Here is a 27,447-nt window from a genome sequence, read left to right on the forward strand (position 1 = left end):
TTAAAATCCTTCTAAATAAATAAATTAATTAATAAATAAAATTAGTTAAATATAAACATATTTTTCTTACAAGTATATAAAGCACATATAATAATATAAAAACACTTGCCATCTGGAATTTCTAATTCATCTTGTTCCTCTGAATGAAAATTTTTATCATCATAGATTTCATCCTCGTCTGTAAAGAAAAAAAAAATAGAATTATATAATAATAATAATTTAATAGAATCAATTATCATTATCTATACATACCATCAATATTGATATTCTTTATTTGTTGTTGTTCTACTATTTCTTTTACATAATTAGTTTGATTATCTATAAAAAATATAAAATATGTTATATTTCAAGGCATAAAATTATAATCAAAATAGAATGATTTATTTACCGTCATTTGAATTTATTTGTAATTCATTAAATGATTTGGATAATTCTTCATTATCATCTAAAATTATTCAAAGACACATTAATAATTATAATTAATTGTCACAACTAAAAATACTAAATGGTTATAAGCTCATAAAAAAAAATAAAAGTTAAATAATTAATAATTAATTACCTTTTAAAATACTACTTGCTTTGGATATGCTATCATAACTTTGATTACTTGAACTATTAAAATCATTAACTAAAAATAAAAGGATGGATTAATAAATATATTATATTTATTAATTATTAGTATATTATAAATACTCACTATTATCAGGAATATTAAAGTGGTCATATGAGTTATTACTATGAAATGCTATTAAAAATAATAAATCATTAAAAGTTATATAGTAAATATATCAATTTATATAAAACAAACGTTATAATAATTTTACTTTTTTGCTCTTCTATAATTATTTAAATTAAAAATCAATATCAATATATTATTAAAGAAAACTATTAACTGTCAAATTAATATAATAAATATTAAAATTATACCTTCTGTTGCATTTTTTGGTTCAGGTAAATTTTTAAATTGATAAATTTTGCTTGTAAATAACTTGTTACTTTTACAATTTGTTGTTGATTCATTTATTTTATTCATCTCTAAGTTATTTGTTTCTTGTTGAGATATTTCATTTGATATATTTTGAAAAGATTGCAGAAGTTCACGAATTTCTTTAAAAAGTGTATTAACATCAAGTCTTTTTGATGGATCAGCATCCCAACATTGTTCCATTAAATTTTTGTATTTTAAAGGAGTTCCTGCTATCACTTTTGGTCTCATTCCATTAATTATTTTTAATGCAAGATTATAATCATTTTCGTAATTACTAAAAGGTGGTTGTCCAGATGAAATTTCCCACATAAGCATTGCAATACTATAAATATCAGATTTTTTTGTAGTTTTCTTTCCAGAAATAACTTCTGGTGCTAAATAAGGAAGATTACCATATACACTTTCTTGTGCTTTATCAGGAGGGCCACAAAATCCAAGATCACCAATATAACAATCTTGAAATAGTTGTGAAAACAATATATTTCCAGAATGTAAATCTCTATGAATTGCATTTTCACCATGAATAGCACCTAGTGCAATGATTATATCATAAGCAATTTTTATTTTTTTTTTCCATGAAAGTTGGTTTTGAGTTCGTTGTAAATATTTTCTTAAATCTATATCCATAATATTCATTACAAGCATATAACTTCCATTTGATGGGTTTTGTGTTAAACCATAACATGAAATGATTTGTGGCCATTTATAACTTATTTTTAAATGTGATTCAGCCTATATAAAAAAAATCTATTATTTACTAGAATTTGAAAGTAATAGTCAAATAACATTAAATTACAAACCTCTTCAAACCATCTTCGATTAGCATTTTCAACATTTTCTAATCCTTTAAGTATTACTTTTTTTCCTCCTAATTTTATTAATTTTTGATTTTTAGAATCCCAGTCTTCATATTTTCCATCAATCCAAACTGCTGTATAAATTTCAGAAAATCCACCTTTTGTTAAATATTCAATATTTTGAAAATTATTATATGGGATCCATTCAATTATAGTATCCGGTCTAAGTGTTTCAATTTGACATTTTTGTATTAAATTATCAATATCATTATTTCCAGATGTCCAATTTGAAAAGTTTGCTTTTAAATAATTTTGAACACAATATTCACAATATAATGTAGCTAAACATTCTTGGTTACAATTTTCACAAACCCTTCTTGTTCCTGAATTATGTTTAATTTTATAATTGTCATATACCTTACATATTTCTCTTATTGCAAAAGTTTTTTCATTATTTGTAAGAGATTTATCAGCAAGTATAGTTTGTTTTTGAAATTCATGTAGTTTGTGTATATCATCACAAATATTATAATCTGCTGATAAATTTGCTCTATTCATTGCAGCATAAACTAATTCATATCGGATATCTGCTGACATAATGTAATTTTCTTATAAAATGTTAAACTTGCGAAAAAAAAAAAAATTGAAGTTTTTTGTCCGTTTTATGTATTACCAAATGTTTGTATGACTATCATGTGACTATAAGTAACAAATGAACAAACGAATTTAGCAATTATCTGCTTTTCGGTTAAATAATTTACCGCTAATCATAATTTTTCTAAATTTAATAAATTTTTAACGTTAAAATTTTTTTAAATTTTGAATTTTTAATTACAAGATTTAATTTTCTAATTCTAAATTTTTTTAGATAGGACAAAAAATTAATTTCTTATAAAATTAGATCACGTGATATATTATGATCGACAACTAGTCACTCACAGAAAGGAATTCTTCTCATAAAAATTTATCATTATCTATATAATTCGTTGAATAAAATTTTTTTTTTAGAGATGGGTCATAACAATAAAAATAGAAAGAAACACGCTATAGACGAGTTTTTTTAAATAAAGTCACTGATAGTATAGGTCGACTACTGGAGGCGTTCTTAAAAAACAAGAACTTATAAATTACACACATGAACAAAATCTTCTTGTGCTTATTTGAGGGAAAGTTTCTTGCAAATATGTGATCAATATATCTAGCTTGCTTAACACCGACCAATTGTAGTCCAAGTAGTTCTTCTTTTCTGCTGTTGGCAAACAGCTAATATACAGCTAAAGGATTCTTTCAAGAAATGTTAAGGAGACCGCAACCCTATAAAAAGTATTTATATTTAAAATATAATTAAAAACTTTTTAAAATATATTTAAATTATACTTAAAATATATTTAATTTAAAAATTGCGAAATACTTATAATATACTTAAAATGTATTTAAAATTATCTTAAAATATATTTCTAATATATTTAATTTTTGCCAAAATACTTAAAATATACTTAAATTATACTTAAATCAAAATTTAAGTATATTATAGATATATTTTTTACATACTTAAAATATACTTATAATATATTTTATAATATATTTTAAGTATATTTTAAATACATAAAAAATATACTTATAATAGTCTTATAATATACTTAAATTTTAATTTAAATATAATTTAAATATATTTTAAGTATATGGGCAAAAATTAAATATATTAAACATATGTTTTAAGATAATTTTAAGTATATTTTAGATATATTAAAAATATATTTTAAGTATTTTGCAATTTTTAAATTAAGTATATTTTAAATATATTTTAAATATATTTTAAGTATAATACTTTTTATAGGGCAACTGTGTTCATCGCGTGATAACTGCTTTTTTGGTTAGTAACATAGCATTAATTAATTAGGACAAATATATTCTGAGCGTTAAAATGGATATCATTATCAGTTATATATAATTAAATAGGTGCAAAATTATCATGTATAACTAGCACATAAACTTTTTTCCGCCACACCTCGTGCAGCTGGATGCGAGCGAGTATGGTCAAGTCTTGGTTGGATATATGGCAAAAGAAGGACCCGTTTAGGCTTAAATAAAGTTGAAAATATATATAAACTTTCAGCCTATTACTATGCAAATGCGAAAAAAGAATTGCGTTATTATGGTATAGAAAAATTATGAATGAAAATGATGATATTAAATGGGATCAGCTGCCGAAACTGATGAAACAATTAATACTATGTAATATTCTAAATTGTAAAGTTGCAATTTATAAATAAATTTTGTTATTTTGTTTGTTAAACCAGTCATGTATTACAGAAAAATTAATAAAACATGTTTCGCCAAGTTAAGGAAGTTACAGAAGTTTGGGCAAGTTTCGCCAGGTTTCGGAAATTCCGCCAGGTTTTGAAAGTTTCGCTAGTTTCGGAATTTTGCACTGGTGGCGAAACTAGTTTCGACAAGTTTCAGAAGTTTCGCCAAAAATTTAGTTTCGGTTTCGCCCGAAACACTAATAATAATGCTTAAGATAGATGTTTTCTGAAGATGAAGCAGAACTTTAAATTGATTTATATCATACTCGAAAAAATTTTATTGTTAAACAGTAGTTAAGAGAAATAGAAATTTAAAATTATAATAAGTAAGTTAGATATTAAAAATATATTATTTTATTAGATAGAAGTTACAAAAATCAGAAACTGAGATATTATTTTAAATCTTTACTAATTGCTCTCATAATTCATAAATCATAATACATAAGTATATAATTAATGTTTCTAAATTCCATACTATGGTTAACAAACAGTAGTCTTTTATTAATGTAGTTGAATAATCTACATGTTTATATTTTTAATTACTCCTTCAATTTTATATTTATCGAACAATTTCATATATGAATTATTTTTTCGATAAAAACTAATATCCCCTAAATTTATGGAAACTGCAGGTCGTCCTTTCCATTTTTCAAAGAATGTCTCTAAAGTTTTTAAAGAAAGCTTAATGTCATAAGGAATTCCAATTTCTCTTAGATTTGTTGATGCTTCCCTAATTAACGTATTTAACAAGTAATCTCCATATATAAACTCACTCTCTTCATCACAATATGTGTCTTTAACATTTAATGATCGCAATTTTTGACATTTTTTAAGTAATTTTTCAAATTCAATAAATTGATTTTCAAAAAACATAGGGATTGATAAATATTCAATTAAAAAACAATTTTCACAAATTGTACGAAAAAAATTAAGAGTGACATCATCATAATTATCATAATCCCAGTCAAAATCATCGATCCTTAATTCTCTAAGACATAAACTAGTATATTTAACCATGCAAGTAACTTGATAAATATCTGCATAATCTATCTTCAGGATCTCAAGGTCACGATAAGCCACCATTTCCAATTTTTCATTAAAATCATTATTATTTAAAAATAGATGAGAATTAATTTCTAATATTTTTAAATTATGAAGTTCTAGGAGTGTATATTGTAAAAATGAATAATCATAAACAATGAGGTCATCATGATCATACTGAATGCTTACTTCAAAATGATTAAGAGTATTTGCATGTTTTTTTAACAAGTTAAAAATTTCTGTGTAAGGATCTCCTAATTGTTCCCAATCAAAATCATCATCATCTTCTACAAATTCATCTATCCATTTAAAATATTTTAAATTATTTTGAAATTCAATTAACTTAGCAGTTCCATGATTAGCATTTAAGTTTTTATTAATAATAATAATTCTTTGTATTTGTTGACAAATATGTGCTAGTCTGTAAAAGTAACTAGAACCAATCAACGTGTCAAATGTTAATTCACAAAGTGACTCAAGACGGACCTTTGCTTCCGGAAGGTATACAATCTCATATGTATCACATATATTTAAATACTTTATTTCTGGACATTTTTTTATCAATAAACTGTAAATTTCCTCTTGTAAAAGAAATTGATTATATTCTGATGATGATCCAATAGAAATTATAGCATCTATAGTTCTTATATTTATACTCTTACAGAAAGTCAAATAATCAAATACAAGTGATTGACCAGTAATTTTAACTCCTTTCTTTGTTAAGGATTCTTTAATATCATTGGATAAATAAGAAGTAATAATGGAGTATAAAGAATTTTTTTTATAATAATTAATGGCATAGCGCCAGGGGTTCCTCCATAAAATTGGAACCACTGTTTCACACCAAATTCTATTAACCATTAGGCATGAAAAGAGGAATTTTGAATTATCTTGTAATTCCTCAAATATCAAGAAAAGAATGTCTTTATTAAGTTTGGACATTTTTTTTCGAAAAAGAAAAAAATAAAAAATATTAATTAGGATAAAATAAATAGTACATAATATATAAAACTCCGATGTACGACACTTGTACGACCATAATGCTGATCGATAATGTTTCACCGGAATATACATGGTAAATATAAGTTCATTGGTGCAAATCTAAAATTGGTAGTTTAAATAGTGCATGTAGATCACAAAATTAATTGATGAAAAATAATTCGGCTGATATCTATTTTTTTCATTAAATGTTAAAAGGTTCAAAAGTAATGTAAAAGCAAATGAAATCTGTAAGAATTAAAGCGATTTTTTATTTCAGAATCGAATCAAAATTTATAATTGTTCCCATTTTAGATTTACCAAATTGAAGTCTTTTCCAAACAAATTTTATTTTTATCATCAATATTTGGTATAGTAATTAATGGCTTGAATTCAAGTTTTGATAAATTTTCAGTAATTGACAATCTTTTAAAATTTTGGAATGTTCGTTCTATGATGGAAATGAAAATAATTGTTGAACTAATTGACAATTAAGAATGCATGAGCACATTATTGCTTAATATTTGTAAAATTATGCTTTAATAGTATTTCCTTGAATGATAGATATCTAAATCATGTGAGTGTATATTAGCAAATTAGTACAATTTTCTTTTCAGAGTTTTAACTAAACTTTAAAATAAAGCGCCCGGCCTGCATTATTTTTGACCAAATTATAATATTTTTTGCAACATTATATTCAAAAAACGGGTGCTTAATAATACCAAAACAAATCATGCCTAAAAAAGTAACGACCGAAGAGTAAATCGCTCATATATTGTCATCAACCAAATTCGCTATATTAACATGCTAAAAATGGTATTAAAACAACGAGAGGAGTACTGTATATTAAATAAAACAACGTGATCTGATGATTGATAATGACTCGTAAACGATATTTGTTATATTTTCTAAATATGGCAACGAGAAATGGAAGTAATAAAATAGTGTAAATGGGTATAAAAAAAATGTATGATGAGGAAAGATTATAGGATATATCATACTAATTAAACTATGTATATTAAAAGAGTGTTGAGTTTTGCGAGTAAGTCTACCTTGTACTATAAAGAATCAGTTTAAAAGCAAAATTAAGGAATACTTAAATTCACATTAGCCCTGTTCATTTAGATGATTTCTGTTTACGTGACATTTAAGAAAAAATATATATCAATATAAGGAGTTCGAACTAAATTTCAATCTAAAGCAGTTCAATTTGCGATCGAAAATAAAAAAATTTTATTGGATAATTTTTGTACAACAAAATCCGACCGAAAAATGCAACCGACCGGAAATGAACAGGGCTATTGTATTTCACTCTCTATTTACAACGAATTTTTATACCGTGAATAACTTGGTATACCAAAATAAAGGTCAGATACAGAATCTTTCATGATATAACGTAAATATTAACTAAAGTTTTTTTACCATATCGAGTTAATTTAGTGTTGCTCAAAACCAAGTTCCTTAGTAATATATCTTGTATCTATAATAAATTAAATATTAAGTTAGAATACCGTATAATAAAGAAATGTAATTAAATAGTAAAAGTAAAGATAATAAATGATTAAAAGAGCTTATCTGTTATTACCATTATCAGATGATTTCTTCCTTTTAGTACTTTGACCTAAATATTTAATGAGACGTGAAGTTTTAATACGCTAAACACGAATAGAATGAAGTTAAACACTACCATCGATTAGATTACTTAGATTATTTTCAAGCTTTCTTTTACCTTAAAAAGATAAAAAATCATAAATGACATGAAGACGCAAAATTATAATAAATATAATTAGTATCAATAATCAAATAATTACCAGTCAATATCTCATCATTTTTCTGATAATAATATAATGAATCTAAACGATTAATTAGAAGTAAGTGAAGTGTATACTATGAAGAATAATTGGTAAATTATGTAATAAAATTATTTACTAGATTTAATAGATTCAGAACTAATGGATTGACTTCTTGAACTTCTTAAGGATATTGCAGAATTAATCATGGCCACTTAAAGATCTACTCTTATAAGTGGCACTTGGATTATTTATTATTACAGGCCCAATGTCTGGTGATTTTATAATTTTGGTTGGATTTTTATTCCTATTATTCCATTCCTTCATATACATTTTGTCAATTTTATTACATATACTAGTAGCATTCGGTCTTCTTTTTGGATCAGGATTCCAACATTCTTTCATTAATCCAGTATAGCCTTCAGGCGCATTAGTTACAATTGGTGGGCGTAAACCATCACAGATTTCAATAATAAGATATATATCATGATTTTGATCCCAAAAAGGTCTTCTACCTGTCATTAACTCCCACATAATCATTCCGAAACTATATACATCTGAAGCTTTAGTGTATTTTTGTCTATCAAAAATCTCTGGTGCTATATAAGGAATATTTCCATAAATCTCGTTACCATCATCTGATGATTCAACTGCAGCTTTGCTTATACCAAGGTCACTTATTACTGCATCTACTTCATTAAATAAGATATTTCCACTATGAAGATCTCTATGCATAATGTTTACGCTATGCATATTAGCAAGCCCAATTATTATTTTTCTCAAGTTTTTCAACTTTTCATACCAACTAGCGTTATAAAAATTATTAGTTATGTAGTATATCAAATCACCCGAATCGTAATAAGGCATTATAATAGTGGTATCTTGAGTGATAGGATCTTGGGTAATTCCAAAATATTTGCTGATGTGACTATTATATCCTATCCAGGCCTTCCATTTTGAAGAAAAATTATAAAATATTTTGAGCTAAAACAAAAAGAGAGTGTGGTTAATATATCATTTATCTTGTATTAAACAAATTATCATCTGTACCTCATTAAGTTCTTTAGACGTGATGCTTTTAGAATTATTTAGTTTTTTGAGGACAACTGTATAATTATTTAAACGAATTTCCTTTTTACTATTATAATTTCTATAACTCTTTATTGGGCCGTCAATCCAAGTAGCTTTATAAATTTTACTAAATCCTCCTTCAGCAATAAATTCTACATTCTTGAATTGTTCATAAGGAACAAATTCCAATTTTCCTTCCATTTTAACAAAACTAATTTGTGTTTCTCTAATAAAATCGTCAATAACTTTGTTTCCACTTGGTTTAACCATTTTTTTCACTTTGTAACAAACATGGCATATCTGGTGATTTTCTTCTAAAGTTTTCCTTCTTTTATTACATTCTTTACATTTCTTTTTTTTATATTTCGATTTAATATTGTTTTGTTTTGTTCGACTTAAAGATAAACTGTTTGATATTAATGAACTGTTTTTATTTTTATGATATGTTAGCTGATCCATGATTGATTAAATTTTTTTATAAATTTTTGATTGATTAAAATTTTTATAAAAAAATAAAAATTTTTCACGTTTAAATTCAAGGAAATTATTCAAATTTATATCTTCTCCTACAATAAAACTGGTCACTAAAGATCAAATTCTATAGAAATTCTATGCATAATTTCCGATAGAAGATTCTATAGAAATCTTGGAAAGATTTTCCGAATAATGATGATCATCGGTACTACGAGATCAAATAAAAATGTATGGTGTAACATCTAGTGTTTTGAATCAAAGTGGCAGTATTACCAGACTTTCATTTGTGATGTACTGGAGATCTTAAAAATTTTTTCAAATTCTGAACTTTTGAAATTTCAAAAAAATCTACGTAGTACATCATACAAATTTTAAAAGTTTTTGCAATTGTTAAAATTTCTTTTAGATAGCACTTGTTTATATGTTTATGGATAGAGTAATATCTTTTTACATCCATGCAGTAGAATCAGTAATGTTTGATTAATGTTATAAAAAAAAATCATATTTTTATTAGAAATCGAACTTGATAACTTCTATTCATTGATTAAATAGAAGTCCTTCCTATATTACTTTATATATCTAATACATACAAGTGATACATCTCAACTTCATTACAACAAATTTGATGTAAATCTTATAAAATCGAATATATAAAAAGTTTATTATTTACGTTTATTTTTACTATAATTTTCTGTTTCAATAATTTTATTCTCATTATTACGTTTAATATATTCGTATTTTCTTTTTATGTGATAATGAATAAATTAAATGTATTCTTCCAAAATTTAAGTTTTTACTTATTTTACAGTGCAAGGATAAATCAATAATGATTTTTCCTAAACTAAACAAAAATACCAACATTTTCCACACGCTAGTAAAACTAAGTTCTTTAAAAATGTGCACACAAAGCATTACTAGTGTTTATAGCTTGCACCAAATTATGTCATTAGATCATAACCAAAAAAAAATACCCTTTAATATCTTTTTACTGCACCTACAGCAAGACGGAGTTGTAGAAAAAATCGCTTTTGTATAGTACCTAAGAATTTAGCGTTTATCATCAATCCTATTCAATTTGAATACTTCACATTCTTCTATAGTGAATTGATTTGTAGTTTTTCTAATTGGTTTTTCATAAAAAACTTTTTTACAATAATTACCATTTAACATGCTCCATATAATAAAATCATCTTTACCAAATGATGGACCATTAAGAAAATTATTAATTATTGCATTTCCTTCATTCATTACACGACTTAAGATATAATTTTCATTATTAAAAGAGAATATAAAACTATCTTTAGTAGTTCCATAATATCTATCAGATTTCCATTAAATTGGATTGTATCCTCCAAGAATTTCGTTACTACCATTAACCTTAACAATTGTTACTGTGTGAGATTCACCATCACAAATTTCATGAAATTTATCTCGTGTAAGTCCATCACGAGATCCACGAAACAATAATTTAAATTTGAAATTAGTGGTTAACTTATCAGTAATTTCTAACCTATTGACCCATTTCAAGATTAATTCAGCATGTTGATATGTAATAATTTTTGAATCAATAGCTCTTAATTTAGGAGTTTCTCTAAACATATGAGGTTTTGATTCGTTATTTGGTTTACTACTAGGATCAGAGAGATTTAAAAAAGTTTCTAATAGGTCTTTATATAATTCTTTTGGTAAAATTCTTTTAAAAGGTAATACTTTATCTGTAAATTCTTTGGAAGTGAAATTGTAAAAATTAATAAATGGAATACAATGTTGTAAGGTATTCTTTAAAGTATTAAAATCATCTTTTGAATATCTTGTAAAGTCAGAGGGAAGTTCAGGATTTTGAGCAAGTCCCCATTTAAGAACTTGCTCCCAAATTTGAATTTCACTCATTTGAAGGTTATCACTTTGAATAATTGAAACTAAAAGTTTTTCTGAAACTGAAGAAAAATTTGTAGATTTGAATATCTTATCCGGTTCCTTTGTAACTAAGTCAGTACAATATTTTTGAAGATTCAAGAACGAATCATTTTTAAAACTTGCTTGATAAATGAAATCAAAATTTTGTTCCATCCAACTTGCTTTATTGACTATCAAGAAGGATTGTAAATATGTGATTAATTCCTGAAGACTAAGTTCATTAGCAGCAATTAAGATTTTAATTATATCCGAAGCATCATATTCTTTCAAAGGAAGTCTTCCTCCATAAATATACCTAAAATATAAAAATAAATAAATAAATATTCGTATATTCGTAATAAATCATGTCTACATTTTATAATTTTTATACATACCTCAAAATAATTTGAAAAATTTCGGGTGAAATATTTGGTAATTTGATATGCGTCAAAGTTTCGTCATTCTTCTTTTTATTAGTTGACAAAATTCTTCGCAAATAAGGAGAACGATAATATAAAACAACTATATGAGCACGAAAGACTCTTACATAAGGGTCATTACCAACTTCAATTGTAATATCATAATATTCATCATCATTCAAAATTTCAAGTAAATTTTGTGATAACTTTGGTAAAAACTTATTGTCATCCATTTTTATAATTTTAAACGTTAACGAAAGGAATGAAGGAAAATTAATCCAAATTTGTATACAGTCAACCGGCTCAGCCCTTATATAATTTAGTTCTATATTCTGTACAACAATAAATTTAATTGAGACTAAAAATAGCTGATCAGCATAAACAGGACCCAAAATATAAAAATTTTTATTACCTTTATTAGATACTGGCTGACATTATCTTTAATTCCGTCCGGCCCTAATAAAATGTATTATTTTAGGGTTCTTTTTAAACTCCCAGTCTCCCATTTTTTACAAATGATCGACGTTAAATACTTTATTAGTTATCTGATAGAAATTAATAATCTTGCTGAATGCACAAATATAACGTAACGGTCGTAACGTTGCTATAAATTTGAGTTTAAACATTTTGATGAATCGAAATATACCTTTTTACTTTATACGGTACATTCAGTAAATTTTGATTACCATGAGGAAAAATTATTATACGAACAGTACAAAAATTAGTGTAGCGCATCGGTTCACTTAAGAATTATTCAATTGATAGTATCTATCAAATGGAATAAACCGTTGGCATTACTGACAACAATTTTTTTTTTAATTTATTTATTGAATTTAAATTTCTTTTAAGTAACTTTTAATTAATGACTATTAACAAATATATCCTATTATATAATATAAAAAAATAATTTTTATATAAGTTTTCTCTGTTTGACAACAATATAGTATTAATTCATAATATTGTTCATTTGAAATATTTTCCTAAATTTATCACTTTGATAAATCTATTTCTTGGAAAAATAATTGTTTCATTATAATTTTCGTTCACTAATGAGATTTGTCTAAGTTCTATAGAAAATGTAATCGGAATATCTAATTTTTTGCAAAATGTCAATTTCAGTGCTTTTTATCGTTCGCGCCAAAATTTTACTATTGATCATATAATAAATCAAAACGAATATCATGTTTTGTCCTAATTAATATTTATTATATAAGAAGTTGTGGGATTTTGGCATATTAACAAATGCAACATAAATCCTATACAATTTGAAATACTTCAGATTCTTCCACCGAAAATTTATCTACAGTACTTCTAATCGGTTTTTCATAATTCTTTTGTTTGCAAACATTACCACAATACTTGCCAAATATATAAAGATCACTTCCAAACGATGGACCACAATTTTTACTATTCCATGTAGAATAATTTTCATTCGTTACGCGACTTAAAATATATTTTTCAGTTCCATTATTGTGAAAAGAGAATATAAAACTATCTTCAGTAGTGCTGTTACTTTGATTTGATTTCCATTCAATAGGATTATATCCACCAAGAATTTCGTTACTATCTTTCACTTTAACAATTGTTACTGTGCGTGAATGATTATCACAAATTTCATGAAATTTATTTGGTGATAGTCCATCTCGAGATCCACGGAATAATAATTTAAATTCATATGAAGAAGTTAACTTGGCTGTAATATCTAATCTATCAATCCATTTTAAAATTAATTCAGCATGTTGATACGTTATAACTTTTGAATCAATAGTTTTAGATTTAATTTCTTTAATCATTCGTGGTTCTGATTTATCAATTGGTTTACTGTTGGGATCCGAAAGATTTAAATAAGTTTTTAATAAATCTTTATATAACTCCTTTGGTAAAATTCTTTTATAAGGTAATACTTTATCTGTAAATTCTTTAGATGTGAAGTTGTAAAATCTAATAAAAGGAATAAGTTGTTGTAAAGTATTCTTTAAAGTATTAAAGTCATCCTTTAAATAGTTTGTAAAGTCAGAGGAGAGTTCAGGATTTTGAGCAAGTCCCCAATTAAGTATATATTCCCAAATTTGAATTTCACTTATTTGAAGGTTACCATTTTGAATAATTGAAATTAAAAGTTTTTCTGAAACTGAAGAGAAATTTGGTGATTTGAATATCTTATCTGGTTCTTTTGCCACTAAATTAGTGCAATATTTTTGAAGTTCCATAAAAGAATCACTTTCAAAACTGACTTGATAAACGAAATCAAAATTTTGTTCCATCCAATTTGTTTTGTTTTCGATTAAAAAAGATTGTAAATACATGATTAATTCCTGAAGACTAAGTTCACTGGCAGCAATTAGGGTTTTAATTATGTCTGAAGTATCATAATCTTTTAAAGAAAGCTTTCCTCCATAAATATACCTAAATTAAAAAAATAATAATAATTATTAATAAAATATAATAAAAAACGTCAATAATTTTATATAGTAATCATCATACCTTAAAATAATTTGAAAAATTTCAGGCAAAATATTTGGTAATTTGATATGTGATAAAATTCCATCATTCTTCTTTTTTTTATTGATTGACAAAGTTCTTTGCAAGTAAGGAGAACGATAATGTAAAATAACCATATGAGCACGAAAGACCTTTACGTAAGGGTCATTACCAACTTCAATGGTAACATCATAATATTCTTCATCATTTAAAATTTCAAGTAAATTTTGTGATAACTTTGGCAAAAACTTGATATCGTCCATTTAATAATTTTTTAAAAAAAAAGAAAAAAAAATCAATCCATATTTGTAAATGTTCAAACCTTATATAATTAGTGGTTGTGCTCTGTGCAACATTAAATTCAGCATCGATCGTCAAATGTGCGCAGCAGGACTCTTCATATAAGGCCAAAAAAATTGAATTATAATAATGCCAGCCAGTATCTAAAAAAGGAAATAATTCCTAATCTAGAGTTATCAAAAAATATTCGTAAAAGGAAAGAACTACATGATTATTTTGTATGCAGCTAATGTAATTTTACGTTGTTTTCAAATGTTGATTGCGTACTTAATATTCTCTAAAAAAAGTCAATCCGTTTTTTATATTCCATCTTTTTTCCTAAAAGGCTCGTATTTTCAGAATTAATAACCTTATATCATAGAATTTATCAAATTTTACATTTTCCGTGAATGAATCCGGGAAAGGCTCATTTTTACAGAGTTTTTGCAGAAATAACTGATAAATTTTTTTATAGGGATTTTCCTAACGCGGATTGAGTCGATATTAAACGTTTGGCCAGAGTTAACAAAATCTAGCAAAATTTTTAAAAATATTCTTACCGAGATAACCAGATTCTTACCAGTTTATTTTCAAATACCGATATTTAAACAAAATACTGTAAAAATAATTTCATACTTTATGCGTATTTAATTATTGGGATCCTATGCTGAAAAGCGATTTCTACAACTACTTCACATATATTTTTAATAGAACTATCCCAAAATTTTTTATGCGGCATGGGCACAAAATAATCGCAAAAATGTGCAAAATTTCGTGCATAAAAAAATTGATTTTGCGTACCCCGAAAAAGCGCATTGTCTGCATATTTAGTGATGCACAATTAATTGTTCAAAGTTTTGTGCATTTTCAACATAATATATTGTAAAAATATAACTTTATTATTTAATATTTTATAAATTAATTGCGTAAATTTAGCATTTTTTGTTTGCAATTTGTATTCTAATCTAAAGTACAATAAAACTATAAATAATCAACGAAATCAAAACCCACCAAAACCTAAACACAAAATATAAAAATAAAACCAAATAGATTAATAATTAGTAAAATTGAAACTAGCCAAAAATAAATAAAATTGATACCAACCGGAATATAACCCAAGGAAAATTTAGCAATGTGTGAAAATATAAAATAACTAAATAAATTTGTTAGTAAACTGAAATGCGTGAAATACAAAAATACCACAATAAAATAATTAACTTAAATGATAAAATAATGAATTAATAAAATTAATGCCAACCGAAAATATAAAGATACAATAAATTTATTAGTAAATTTGGAAAAGTGTCACTCTTAATCGTACTAATGAATGTGCAAATAGTAAAGATATTTGAGCTGCGTTAATAATTGCTTTGCGCGATATTCCTGCAGCTCAGAAATTATGCTGTCATCATTGCGAAAAAAGGCCAACAAATGATGTAACTTTGGTGGCATGGTGGACATGGACGAATTATAAATCAAAATGTGCAAAATATAAAAGAACAACCAAAATCAGCAGAAGTGTTGTGACGAATTAGCAAAATTAAACAATAAACAATAAATAGTGAAATTGATACCAACCAGAAATAAGAAGTTCCCAAAGAAATATTGGATGTGTGAAAATATAAAAATAACCCAATAAAATTATTAACGAAATTCCAACTTGAAATAAATATAAAATGATCAAAGTACTTAGTAAAAACCAATAAAAAAACAACAAATTAACCAATCAGGTATATGAAAAAATATTGGCAAATCAAAACACATGAAAAACCAACCGAAAATATAAAAATAACTCAAGAATAATATAAATGAAACCAGACAATATAGATAGTTCAAGAAAATGTTAACGAAATATAGTATTAACGAATCAAACAAAAATCAAGATAGAAATTGATTCAATAAAAATAATATCAATGAAATCAAATCATAAACAGAAATTGAAACAAAAATCAATATAAAAAGAGATCCGATAGAAATATAAATGAAATCGGAGATCAAAGATAAAAATTTCAATGAAATTGAACCAGAAATCAAAGTAGAAAAGATTCAAAAATAATATTAACCAGAAACCAAAGATAATAGATCAGTAAAAAATATTAAAATCAAACCAGAAATTAAAATGGAAAATTTCTACTGAAACTAAAGATAGAATTTTCCAAGAAAATATTGAAATTGAACTAGAGAATGGCCAAGAAAATATTAACCAAGTCAGATAAAATTTCCAAAAAAATAAATATTGATGAAATCAGCAGAAATCAAGATAGAGAATAACCTTAGAAAATTTCAAAGAAATATTAATGAACCAAAATCTGAAATCGGAAATATACTGTATTTATATAAAATTGCAAAAGCTTAATTATACTATGGTTGCCTAATTAAAACTTATTAAATTTTGACCGATAATATTTATAGTTTACTGGATAAATAAACCAGATAGGCAGGATCAATCTTTCATTATATGAATTTCAGTATAGTTTTCAGTATGGATATAAAAATTGGTGGTACAGTTAATGATGACCATATGCCTTGATGTTAATAGTATGGATTTACTTCGGATTTATGGGTTTGACGTACCGTTCAAAGATCCATATGATCTTTGTTTCATTAATAAAGTGTGGTGCCCTGTTTTGCAAAAAGTTAATGTAGTTAAAATTTTAAGCTGTTTAAATAACAGCCATGGGATGTTTAATGGAATCTAATTCGGAAATAGTCTTTTAAAGCTAATAATTATGTAACCGCAGTATATCCGATTCTTCATCCTGATAATAGATCTATCTGATGATTGATTTACTATTCACATAACTGATCAGTTTATAATTTTACTACACCATCCGTTTGAACAAAACCCAAAGTCCTACAAAAAGATGTCCTTATGGTATCACTAACAGGAAAGATCCTTTTAGATTTGAGTTTGTAGAAGGAATACACTTTTTGCAATCAGCCTGAACACAATTCACTTTTCAACTAAACAGGAATTAAAATAATCATTATTTAGTTTGTTTCTGCATCAGATGTTTTTACAATTACAAATCTTCTTTAATATTCTGTTTTCTATTTTATGCACACCTTGTAAAAATAAAAATTGTACTTGACTTCAGTATTAAACTGATCATATGACTGCAATCACGTGATTATTTCATTACAGGATAGTAAAAGTTAAAAGTAGGGGGTACGAAACTACGAATATCAGCCGCCTAAAATAAATTAGCTTAGTATCACATGATGATGTACGTATAAGTCGAATAATATTTATAAAATCTGCAACCAAGTATTATACATGGAATGGCTGGAATGCTTGAATCTGATGCAATGAGATATGAAGAATAGATTTTAAATAATGATATGTTTTTAAATTGACAAGAAATTAATTACAAAAAAAAATAATATGATATCAGCTGACATAATCTACATAGTTATTAACGTTAATAAAAAAAAATGTTAAGTGTAATTAGTGTAATTAAATCCAAAATTTCAAAATATGACTATAAGAAATTCTCATAAGAGCAAATGAAAATTAAAGAAAAAATAAAAAAAAAATAACAAATAAAGAATTAGAAAGTGATGAAAGTGATGCTTAAGATACAAATTTATAAACTGTTTATTAAAAAGAAAAAATAATTTTATATGATACAATACTTTGCAGTAAATTGTAAATAATTACTAATTTTTTGTAAAAATGAACATGTGCAAAAAAAATTTCTTAATTTGTACAAATTTAAACAAAATGACGTACAATATTTTGTAAACAAACTGTAAAAAAAAATTGTGCAAATATTAAACAAGAATTATATATGCAATATTGCGCAATAAATTGTAAAAAAATAGTAATATTTTTGTGCAAAAATTTAATAATTTAAATTTTTTATAATATATGAATTATTGCGCACTAATGTTATTTTATCCAAAAATAATTAAATTATATCACATTTCAGTAATTATGTACTTTTAACTTTTGCCATGGATTTAGTATACATGTGTATGTTGTGCCCCAGGTGTCGATTTGCATTAGATGAATTGATGCCTGATGCGCGTCACCTGTATCGCACAATCAAGACTTTCATGATAAAATTACTTTTTATTTTATAAGTAAGTAATTTAGTATATTACAATAAATTATACATATTATGAAAATTTTATACTTACTTGATTTATGTATTAAAATAACGTTTTTTTAAAGGGTTGAATTTTTTTTTCCGAAACTTAATTTATAATTTTAAGTGAAATATTTTTCCATGAGTTTTAATCAAATCTAATATTTTAGGATTACATATTTTTTAATGTGATACTAATAAATTTATTTATAATAAAAAACTGAATTCATTAAGACTAGAAAATTTACATTCAATTATATACTGTAAAAAAAATCGCAAATGAAAAAATAATTTGACAATTCAAAGTCGCTTTCGTGATAATTAAGTACAACTACATATTATGCAATATAAATATAAATCTCAGCTTATAGAGAATTACATCGTTTATTTATATGTATTACTAACTAAATTGAACATCCTATACAATTTGAAATACTTCGAATTCTTCTATAATAAATTGATCTGTAGTTTCTCTAATCGATTTTTCATAACAAGTAATTCTACAAACATTACCATTATAATTGCCCAATATAATAAGGTCATTGCTAAACTTTGGGCCACTAAGAGATTCATTAAATATAGCTCTATTTTCATTTGTTACACGGCTCAAGATATGATTTTCAATTCTATCATTATTGTTAAAAGAGAATATAAAACTGTCTTTAGTAACGCTATGACTTTTATCTGATTTCCATTCAGTTGGATTATATCCTCCAAGAATTTCGTTACTATCTTTCACTTTAACAATTATTACTGTGCGTGAATGATTATCACAAATTTCATGAAATTTTTCTCGTGTAAGTCCATCACGAGATCCACGAAATAATAATTTAAATTCATATTGAGTGATTAACTTATCTGTAATTTCTAATCTATCAATCCACTTCAAGATTAATTCAACATGCTGATACATTATAATTTTTGAATCAACAGTTCTTAATTTAATTTCCCTTATACGAGGATTTGATTTATTAATCGGCTTACTATTAGGATCAGAAATACTTAGAAATGTTTTTAATAATTCTGTATCCAATTCTTTGGGTAGAATTTCTCTATAAGGAAATACTTTTTCTAAAAATTCTTTTGAAGTTAAATTATAAAATCTGATAAATGGAATAAATTGTTGTAAAGTGTTTTTTAAAATTTTAAAATCGTCATTTGAATGATTTGTAATATCATGGGAAAGTTCAGGATTTTGAGCAAGTCCCCATCTAAGAACTTGTTCCCAAATTTGAACTTCACTCATTTGAAGGTTATCACTTTGAATAATTGAAATTAAAAGTTTTTCTGAAACTGAAGAGAAATTTGGAGATTTGAATATCTTATCTGGTTCCTTTGTCATTAAGTCAGTACAATATTTTTGAAGATCCAAGAACGAATTATTTTCGAAACTTGTTTGATGAATGAAATCAAAATTTTGTTCCATCCAATTTGTTTTATTTTCAATCAAAAAAGATTGTAAATATATAATTAATTCCTGAAGGCTAAGTTCACTTGCAGCGATTAAGATTTTAATTATATCCGAGGCATCATCATATTCTTTCAAAGAAACTCCTCCTCCATAAATATATCTAAATTAAAAAAAAAAATGAATATTCGGAAAATTTATTAAACAATGACAATCATTTTACAATTATTTATACCTTAAAATTATTTGAAAAATCTCAGGTGAAATATTCGGTAATTTGATATGTGATAAAGTTCCATCATTCTTCTTTTTATTAGTTGATAAAATTCTTTGCAAGTAAGGAGAACGGTAGTGTAAAATAACCATATGAGCACGAAAGACCTTTACATTTGGATCATTACCAACTTCAATAGTAACATCATAATATTCTTCATCATTCAAAATTTCAAGTAAATTTTGTGATAACTTTGGTAAAAATTTCTTGTCGTCCATTTTTATAAAATAGTTAACGGAAAGGAAAGAAAAAAAATTAAGCCAAATTTGTAAAAATGATCAAACCTTAAACCTTATATTAATTGGTTTGTTGTGCTCTGTGCAACATTAAATTTAATTGACTGTATATGGAATGCGTCGATCGTCAAATGTGCGCAGCTCATGATGTATTGATGTTTTCCAATTTTGCTTGCGTCAATTTTTATTTTCCTACCATGTTTTTTTGTATTATGTACGTCTAAAATCTTAATTTAAGTCGCTATTAAATACTTGGCCAGGGTTAACGAAAGCTAGTGAAATTTTTAAAAGTTTTAATTCTCATCGAGATATACGGGTTTTTTAGTACCAATTTATTTATCAATACATCATATTTAATCATTAGGGTACTAGTATGCTACTAAAAGGGGATTTCTCCATAACTTCACAATAAAAATAAATTTAGTTCATTCTGATTTAAATTTTTTCCTGCATTCACATTAATCCAAAAATAACAAATTATCACATTTAACATTTACTATGTATATTCTTTATCTTTTGACGTAATTTTCGAGTAAGTTTATTTATCACCTATCATAGCGATGCATAGCCTCTGGGAATAATTACATAATTCTAGCCAAAATTAATACATGTGACATTTAAAGAGTGTGAAAAATAGATTTTTACAACAAAAAAATTTTTAGGTCCCAAACCGAAATACATATGAAAAATGAAAAAGTGAGGGTGACAAACATATGGGCTAATCCGACTCACCAACCAAATGTCACATGAGAATAAGTGTGACAATATCGAACCAATCGAATTTAGTGTAACAAACGAAAAAAAAATCAAAAAAAAATATTTCGAACGCTTCTTTTATGTAATAAAACCATTATAAAATACCGTCAAAAATAAAGAATAACCCTTAAAAATATGCTGTTTATTATATAAATTATTATAAATACATATAATATACAATAATTACAATAATTATTAAACAATAATGCCTAAAAAATAAAAATAAACCTATTAATATATTTAAAAAAAGTTTTACAGCGTAAACTGCTGTTTAAAATGCCTTAATAAACGTAATAATGTGCAAATAATGTTATAAAAATAGAGCACATTATACTAACTTTAACATGTCACATATTTACAACATCCAATAGGAAAACGATTCCCGACGATTCCCCACCATATTGTTTTTTTGTAGAAAGCTTATCTAAGTTTATTTTATTTGCAGATCATCACAAATTTCATATATATTCCGCAATTATATCACCTGATCATTAATTAATGAAATGAGTCCATATGAAAGGGTAATAATGACATCGCACGTGCGATGAATAAATTATGTCATTTTTTAATGTAATTTATTACACATGTGTATATAAAACATAATAAAAAATTATTATCACAAAAACGACATGGATCACTATTATCAAATCATTTATTTCACTTACAATTTTTAAGTATAAAAATAATGTTAAATACAAATCTTATAGCTTGGAAAGAATTTATTTCGATTAATAATATGCGTTAAATACAGTGAACTAATTCTATCATTGTTACGAATTTAAATACCAATCCTATACAATTTGAAATACTTCGAATTCTTCTATAGTAAATTGATTTGTAGTTCTTCTAATCGGCTTTTCATAATAACTTTTTTTGCAACAATTACCACTGTACATGCCCAATATTATAAGATCATTGTTACCAAATTTTGGACCACTATGAGGATCATTAAATATAGCATTTCCTTTATCCTTTACGCGACTTAAAATATGGTTATCAATTCTATTATTGTGAAATGAGAATATAAAACTATCTTCAGCAGCCATAAAACCACCCTCATATTTCCATTCAATTGGATTATATCCTCCAAGAATTTCGTTACTATCTTTCACTTTAACGATTGTTACTGTACGTGAATGATTATCACAAATTTTATGAAATCTATCTTGTTTAAATCCATCACGAGATCCACGAAATAATAAATTAAATTCATACGAAGAAGTTAACTTATCTGTACTTTCTAACTTATCGACCCACTTTAAAATCAATTCAGCATATTGATACGTTATAATATTTGAATCGACAGTTATTGATTTAATTCCTTTAGTTATACGAGGTTTTAATTCAACATTTGGTTTACTGTTGGGATCCGAAAGATTCAAGTAAGTTTTTAATAAATCTTTATATAATTCCTTTGGTAAAATTCTTTTATAAGGTAATACTCTATCTGTAAATTCTTTAGATGTGAAATCGTAAAATCTAATAAAAGGAATAACTTGTTGCAAAGTATTTTTTAAAGTATTAAAATCATCCTTTGAATAATTTGTAAAGCTAGATGGAAGTTCAGGATTTTGAGCAAGTCCCCAATTAAGTATATGTTCCCAAATTTGAATTTCACTTAATTGGAGGTTATCATTTTGAATAATTGAAATTAAAAGTTTTTCTGGAATTGAAGAAAATTTCGGTGATTTGAAAATTATATCTGGTTCTTTGGTCATTAAATCAGTGCAATATTTTTGAAGTTCCATTAATGAATCATTTTCAAAACTCGTTTGATAAACGAAATCAAAATTTTTCTCCATCCAATTTGCTTCATTTTCGATCAAAAAGGATTGTAAGTAAATGATTAATTCCTGAAGATTAAGTTCACTGGCAGCAATAATGGTTCTAATTATGTCTGAAGTATCATAATCTTTCAAGGAAAGTCTTCCCCCATAAATATACCTAAATTAAAAACAAAATAATAATAAATATTAATAAAATATAATAAAAAAAAACGTCAAATTATTTTATAAAGTAATTCTTCATACCTTAAAATAATTTGAAAGATTTCAGGCAAAATATTTGGTAATTTGATATGTGATAAGGTTCCATCATTCTCCTTTTTATTAGTTGACAAAATTCTTTGCAAGTAAGGAGAACGATGATGTAAAATAACCATATGAGCACGAAAGACCTTTACATTTGGATCATTACCAACTTCAATTGTAACGTCGTAATATTCTTCATCATTCAAAATTTCAAGTAAATTTTGTGATAACTTTGGCAAAAACTTGATATCGTCCATTTAATAATTTTAAACGTTAAAAAAAAAAAAGAAAAAAAATCAATCCATATTTGTAAATGTTCAAGCCCTTATACATTTATTTTGTTCTGTGCGACTTAAATTTCAATAAAGCCAAATCTAGTGTGCATCATGTGCATCATAAATTCGTTACACACAAGATGCAATGCTTATACTTACTACTCTTACTACTTTTACGTCCCTCTAAGTTTACTCAACTTAATATAATTTTCATTTTTTATTTTTAAAAAAAATTCTTTAACAATTCGTAATAAATTTAACCGAAATAATGGGTAATGTTGTTGCAGCGCTTTCTGCTATTGATAATGTATTTTGTGATTTGAATTTTTTTTCTTTTTTTTTTGAAATTAACAATTTTATTAACATTATTTGGTTAAGATGTCTACTTTTTGGATATAGTATCAGTTAGTAATTTATTCATTCATTTATTTTTTTCGAAGAAAAAAAAATAAATTTTTACGATATTAAAATGTTGATCTTTTTTCTCACATGTTAATGCCATATCTGGAGTTCTTACTATGCCTTATTTTCGTAAAGAATTCCCTAATAATTCCCTTTTGGACCTGCAAAAGAAGAATCAATTGTGCCATCGCTTTTAGCAGGATGGTTTTTTGGCATGACAATTGAGGCGCAGTAATTCCGATATGTTCTCTTATTTTTCGTGATTTATAGGAGTTTCACTTGCGTCAGGATATTCGTTTGATAAAATTGATAGAAAGTACTCAATTCTTGTCGGATTTTATACTGTGTTTGTTATCGGTGGTATTTTGCAAGCAACTTCTACGATATTTGCTCAAATGTACGGGGAAGAATTGTTGCTAGTTGGGCGAGTATATGAAGATCCCTACGTAACAAGCATTAGAAATTATATTTTGATATGATAAGTAGTAATTGAATTAATGTAGCTACATAGTATTTATTTATTCGTATTTATAAACTAAAAAATGATTTCCTTATAAATTTAAAGCATCAATCCGAAATTAACTCAAAAAAAATTTGTGGACGTCTGGTATCTCTTCAACAATAATCGATTACTATAGGGTAATTTTTTATATATATTTTTTATTTTTATATAAATGTATTACAACTTTTGTCTTTTTATTTATTTTTAATTTTTCTTTTTTTTTAGGATTGCAATTTCATTTGGATCGATTATGCTACATCCATATCAATAATGAAGAGTTTATTAATTCTTAGTTAATAAATAATGATTTTTATATTCTTCTCTTTTAATCACATACTTGAAGGTTGTTTTTTTCTTATCATTGTGCTATGTATTTTCTCATTTAAAAGTTATTATAGGACCATTTTTTTATTCCATTTTCACCACATTGGTTAGTTGTTCAAAGATCGTGATGAAGAAGCATTAATAATATTAGCAAGCTTACGATCCGAAGGAGATAAAAATGCAACAGCTGTAACAAGAAGAATATAACCAAGCACCTTTATACGATCAAACTACCTTTTTATTACAATTATTATTATAACTCCCTTAATACAGCAATCAGTAGATTGCGTGCACAATCATTACTATAATTATGTAAGGTACAAAATTATTATAATCCTTTACATCAATAACGTTTAAGGTATTGTGAAAGACGTATTTATGTAACAATAATAAAGGATTTACGTGATATTATAACTGAATAATAATTATTATTATATGAAAAAGATATTTGCAATTTGGATTGGCACTCGTGTAATCAAGTCAAAATTGAGGTTACGTGATCATACTAATTGCTTTGTGTGCTTTTAGTAAAAATTACAGACATTTCTTTTATCTTGTACTTTGACTTGAATTCTGATTAAAGTGATCGTTCTCACTCTATTAACTTATGTCTCTTCATATAATTAAAAACAAAGCTTACAATTACTATGTAATGCACAATGGTCATATAAAATTTTACTTGTATATAAATGTTTTAGCTATATATATTCAATATAAAAAAAATATTATACCACATCAAAAAGTAGTTGTAAATTATGTCACTATTACCTATGCTGTGGCGCAGTAGTCACATGAAAATCTAGGTGATCGCAACTTGGAAAACGGTAACCGTTAAAGTCTGTTGCGTTTATTTACTCACGAAAAATAGCAAATTCAGTGTTACAAAAAAAAAAGAGGATTTTAGAAAATTGTTGTTTAAATTTGAATGTTAAAAATTTCTTCAACGTGATAATTTTAAGAATGTTATTATGGAAAAGCTTTGCACAAATTATTTATTTAGTTATGTTTATATGAAATCAATTAATAAATTAATAAAGTGAACAAATCGATTTATGACTTATCAGTTATGTAATATTTGTTGTTGACTTAGCAAAGTCTTTTAAATAAAATCTTGTTGTCACCTGATCGCCACGTTATGTTGAGGTGCAGCAACATTGATCGGGGGGAAGGGAAAGGGAAAAATGAATAAGAAATAACAAATAATACTATCTATTATAATATTTTCCATTCTTTGTAAGTATATATTTATCCCCACACACATGGTACCTTATAGAATCCTTACTATAAAACGCTGCACCACAATACCTTAGGTTATTACAAAAATAACTCTTCCACTTGAGACCCCAAAACTAGCCCTCCATTCCATATCCTCTATGGTCTGCTCATATGTAGGTGGTGGTGCATCTGGTACACCCTCACCGTCATTATTAGTATTACCTATAATTAACAAATATTCATAAGTGTCTGCAGCCACCAGTATACATATGTCATCATTGAGAGTTCACCAAATCTATACAACTGGAATGGCAAACTATCAACCTGACTATAACAGTTTACTATCCGGAAGACTTTCAGCTGTAACCTTGGATGCACCAAGCATGTCTCATGCGAGGCGTGAACCCTGCGGTGCGCACCTACTCATACGTCCATCCAGCAAACAGTTTACCATCCGGAAGACTTTCAGCTGTAACCTTGAATGCACCAAGCATGTCTCATGCGAGGCGTGAACCCTGCAGTGCGCACCTACTCATACGTCCATCCGGCAAACTAGTTAATTTATACGTACCACATAATGCCCTAAAGTTTTGATAAGCTAGACCTCTATTGTAAATAGCTATCAGATTATCCTGGGATTGTCCTTTAGACGATTTCTTATGTCGTGGCATTTGGGTGAAGTTGAATTTTTGTATAATAAAAATTTATTTTGTAAAATTTTTCGTATCATAAAAATTTATTTCATAAAATTTTTCGTATCATAAAAATTTATTTCATAAAATTTTTTCGTATTGAAAAAATTATTTGGATATTTAAGACCTTTTTATATATTTTTTTGTTGTACAAACTTTTTATAAATAAATACACGAAAACGCGAAAAATAATCAGTTTTTCGCGCCTATTAAATAAAATCAACTCAGATAGTCTAATCTTCCAGTTTCCCACGGGTTTACACATGAAACGCAGAAAAAATCTTTAATACACATGAAAATGTGACTCATTATGATTATATTAATAAATATTATGTAATCCATAGTAAACATACAGTATACAAACTATTTGATTTAATATCAATTGCGCCACACAAGAAAACTTATTAAAGGATTAATCTATAATTTATCAAAATATAGTTGATTAGTGCTCCGAATGATACGAGTCAACCCGGGTTAATTTGATCCGACTCGACTTTTAAATCGGGTCGGTACTAACGATTTTTAATGACCCGTGATCCGCATGACCCGCATGACCTGACCCGCCAGGTCGGGTTATAAATTTCCTTGACCCGGGTTTGACCCGGATCGACCCGGATGTTTTTAATTCTGGGAAAATTATAATTTTGGCCAAAATTAAGCCAAGAATTAGTTTTAACAAATATTAACATAGCTTAATCAGAAAAATAAAAAAATTAACCTTT

The 27,447-nt window shown here is 25.9% G+C and overlaps 10 protein-coding genes across 10 annotated transcripts; all 10 read right to left on the reverse strand.

Annotated features, from left to right (window-relative positions):
• On the reverse strand, positions 1 to 1,033 carry OCT59_021277 (uncharacterized protein; the record flags this gene model as incomplete). The annotated part of the gene is made up of 8 exons (XM_066149759.1): positions 1 to 11; positions 110 to 178; positions 253 to 318; positions 389 to 445; positions 560 to 628; positions 698 to 745; positions 825 to 836; positions 928 to 1,033. 8 exons carry the CDS (start codon positions 1,031 to 1,033, stop codon positions 1 to 3), a joined length of 438 nt encoding a protein of 145 aa, XP_065990633.1.
• Positions 1,034 to 4,569: 3,536 nt separating this feature from the next.
• OCT59_021278 (uncharacterized protein) lies at positions 4,570 to 6,074 on the reverse strand (the record flags this gene model as incomplete). Its single annotated transcript, XM_066149760.1, has 1 exon — positions 4,570 to 6,074. The coding sequence occupies one exon, from the start codon at positions 6,072 to 6,074 to the stop codon at positions 4,611 to 4,613; it is 1,464 nt and encodes a 487-aa protein (XP_065990634.1). The 3' UTR covers positions 4,570 to 4,610.
• A 1,472-nt stretch (positions 6,075 to 7,546) lies between these two features.
• On the reverse strand, positions 7,547 to 8,109 carry OCT59_021279 (uncharacterized protein; the record flags this gene model as incomplete). The annotated part of the gene is made up of 5 exons (XM_066149761.1): positions 7,547 to 7,590; positions 7,696 to 7,731; positions 7,798 to 7,839; positions 7,922 to 7,963; positions 8,040 to 8,109. 5 exons carry the CDS (start codon positions 8,107 to 8,109, stop codon positions 7,547 to 7,549), a joined length of 234 nt encoding a protein of 77 aa, XP_065990635.1.
• A 545-nt stretch (positions 8,110 to 8,654) lies between these two features.
• On the reverse strand, positions 8,655 to 9,241 carry OCT59_021280 (uncharacterized protein; the record flags this gene model as incomplete). Its single annotated transcript, XM_066149763.1, has 3 exons — positions 8,655 to 8,692; positions 8,749 to 8,884; positions 8,951 to 9,241. The coding sequence occupies 3 exons, from the start codon at positions 9,239 to 9,241 to the stop codon at positions 8,655 to 8,657; spliced, it is 465 nt and encodes a 154-aa protein (XP_065990636.1).
• Positions 9,242 to 10,492: 1,251 nt separating this feature from the next.
• On the reverse strand, positions 10,493 to 10,693 carry OCT59_021281 (uncharacterized protein; the record flags this gene model as incomplete). Its single annotated transcript, XM_066149764.1, has 1 exon — positions 10,493 to 10,693. One exon carries the CDS (start codon positions 10,691 to 10,693, stop codon positions 10,493 to 10,495), a length of 201 nt encoding a protein of 66 aa, XP_065990637.1.
• An 84-nt stretch (positions 10,694 to 10,777) lies between these two features.
• OCT59_021282 (uncharacterized protein) lies at positions 10,778 to 11,993 on the reverse strand (the record flags this gene model as incomplete). Its single annotated transcript, XM_066149765.1, has 2 exons — positions 10,778 to 11,657; positions 11,737 to 11,993. 2 exons carry the CDS (start codon positions 11,991 to 11,993, stop codon positions 10,778 to 10,780), a joined length of 1,137 nt encoding a protein of 378 aa, XP_065990638.1.
• Positions 11,994 to 13,016: 1,023 nt separating this feature from the next.
• On the reverse strand, positions 13,017 to 14,504 carry OCT59_021283 (uncharacterized protein; the record flags this gene model as incomplete). The annotated part of the gene is made up of 3 exons (XM_066149766.1): positions 13,017 to 13,634; positions 13,995 to 14,166; positions 14,245 to 14,504. The coding sequence occupies 3 exons, from the start codon at positions 14,502 to 14,504 to the stop codon at positions 13,017 to 13,019; spliced, it is 1,050 nt and encodes a 349-aa protein (XP_065990639.1).
• Positions 14,505 to 19,029: 4,525 nt separating this feature from the next.
• On the reverse strand, positions 19,030 to 20,511 carry OCT59_021284 (uncharacterized protein; the record flags this gene model as incomplete). Its single annotated transcript, XM_066149767.1, has 3 exons — positions 19,030 to 20,182; positions 20,255 to 20,325; positions 20,401 to 20,511. The coding sequence occupies 3 exons, from the start codon at positions 20,509 to 20,511 to the stop codon at positions 19,030 to 19,032; spliced, it is 1,335 nt and encodes a 444-aa protein (XP_065990640.1).
• Positions 20,512 to 22,076: 1,565 nt separating this feature from the next.
• OCT59_021285 (uncharacterized protein) lies at positions 22,077 to 23,572 on the reverse strand (the record flags this gene model as incomplete). The annotated part of the gene is made up of 2 exons (XM_066149768.1): positions 22,077 to 23,229; positions 23,316 to 23,572. 2 exons carry the CDS (start codon positions 23,570 to 23,572, stop codon positions 22,077 to 22,079), a joined length of 1,410 nt encoding a protein of 469 aa, XP_065990641.1.
• Positions 23,573 to 26,124: 2,552 nt separating this feature from the next.
• On the reverse strand, positions 26,125 to 26,704 carry OCT59_021286 (uncharacterized protein; the record flags this gene model as incomplete). Its single annotated transcript, XM_066149769.1, has 2 exons — positions 26,125 to 26,255; positions 26,566 to 26,704. 2 exons carry the CDS (start codon positions 26,702 to 26,704, stop codon positions 26,125 to 26,127), a joined length of 270 nt encoding a protein of 89 aa, XP_065990642.1.
• Between the last annotated feature and the right edge of the window lie 743 nt (positions 26,705 to 27,447).

This window comes from Rhizophagus irregularis, chromosome 3 (genome assembly GCF_026210795.1).
Source record: "Rhizophagus irregularis chromosome 3, complete sequence".
NCBI lineage: Eukaryota > Fungi > Glomeromycota > Glomeromycetes > Glomerales > Glomeraceae > Rhizophagus > Rhizophagus irregularis.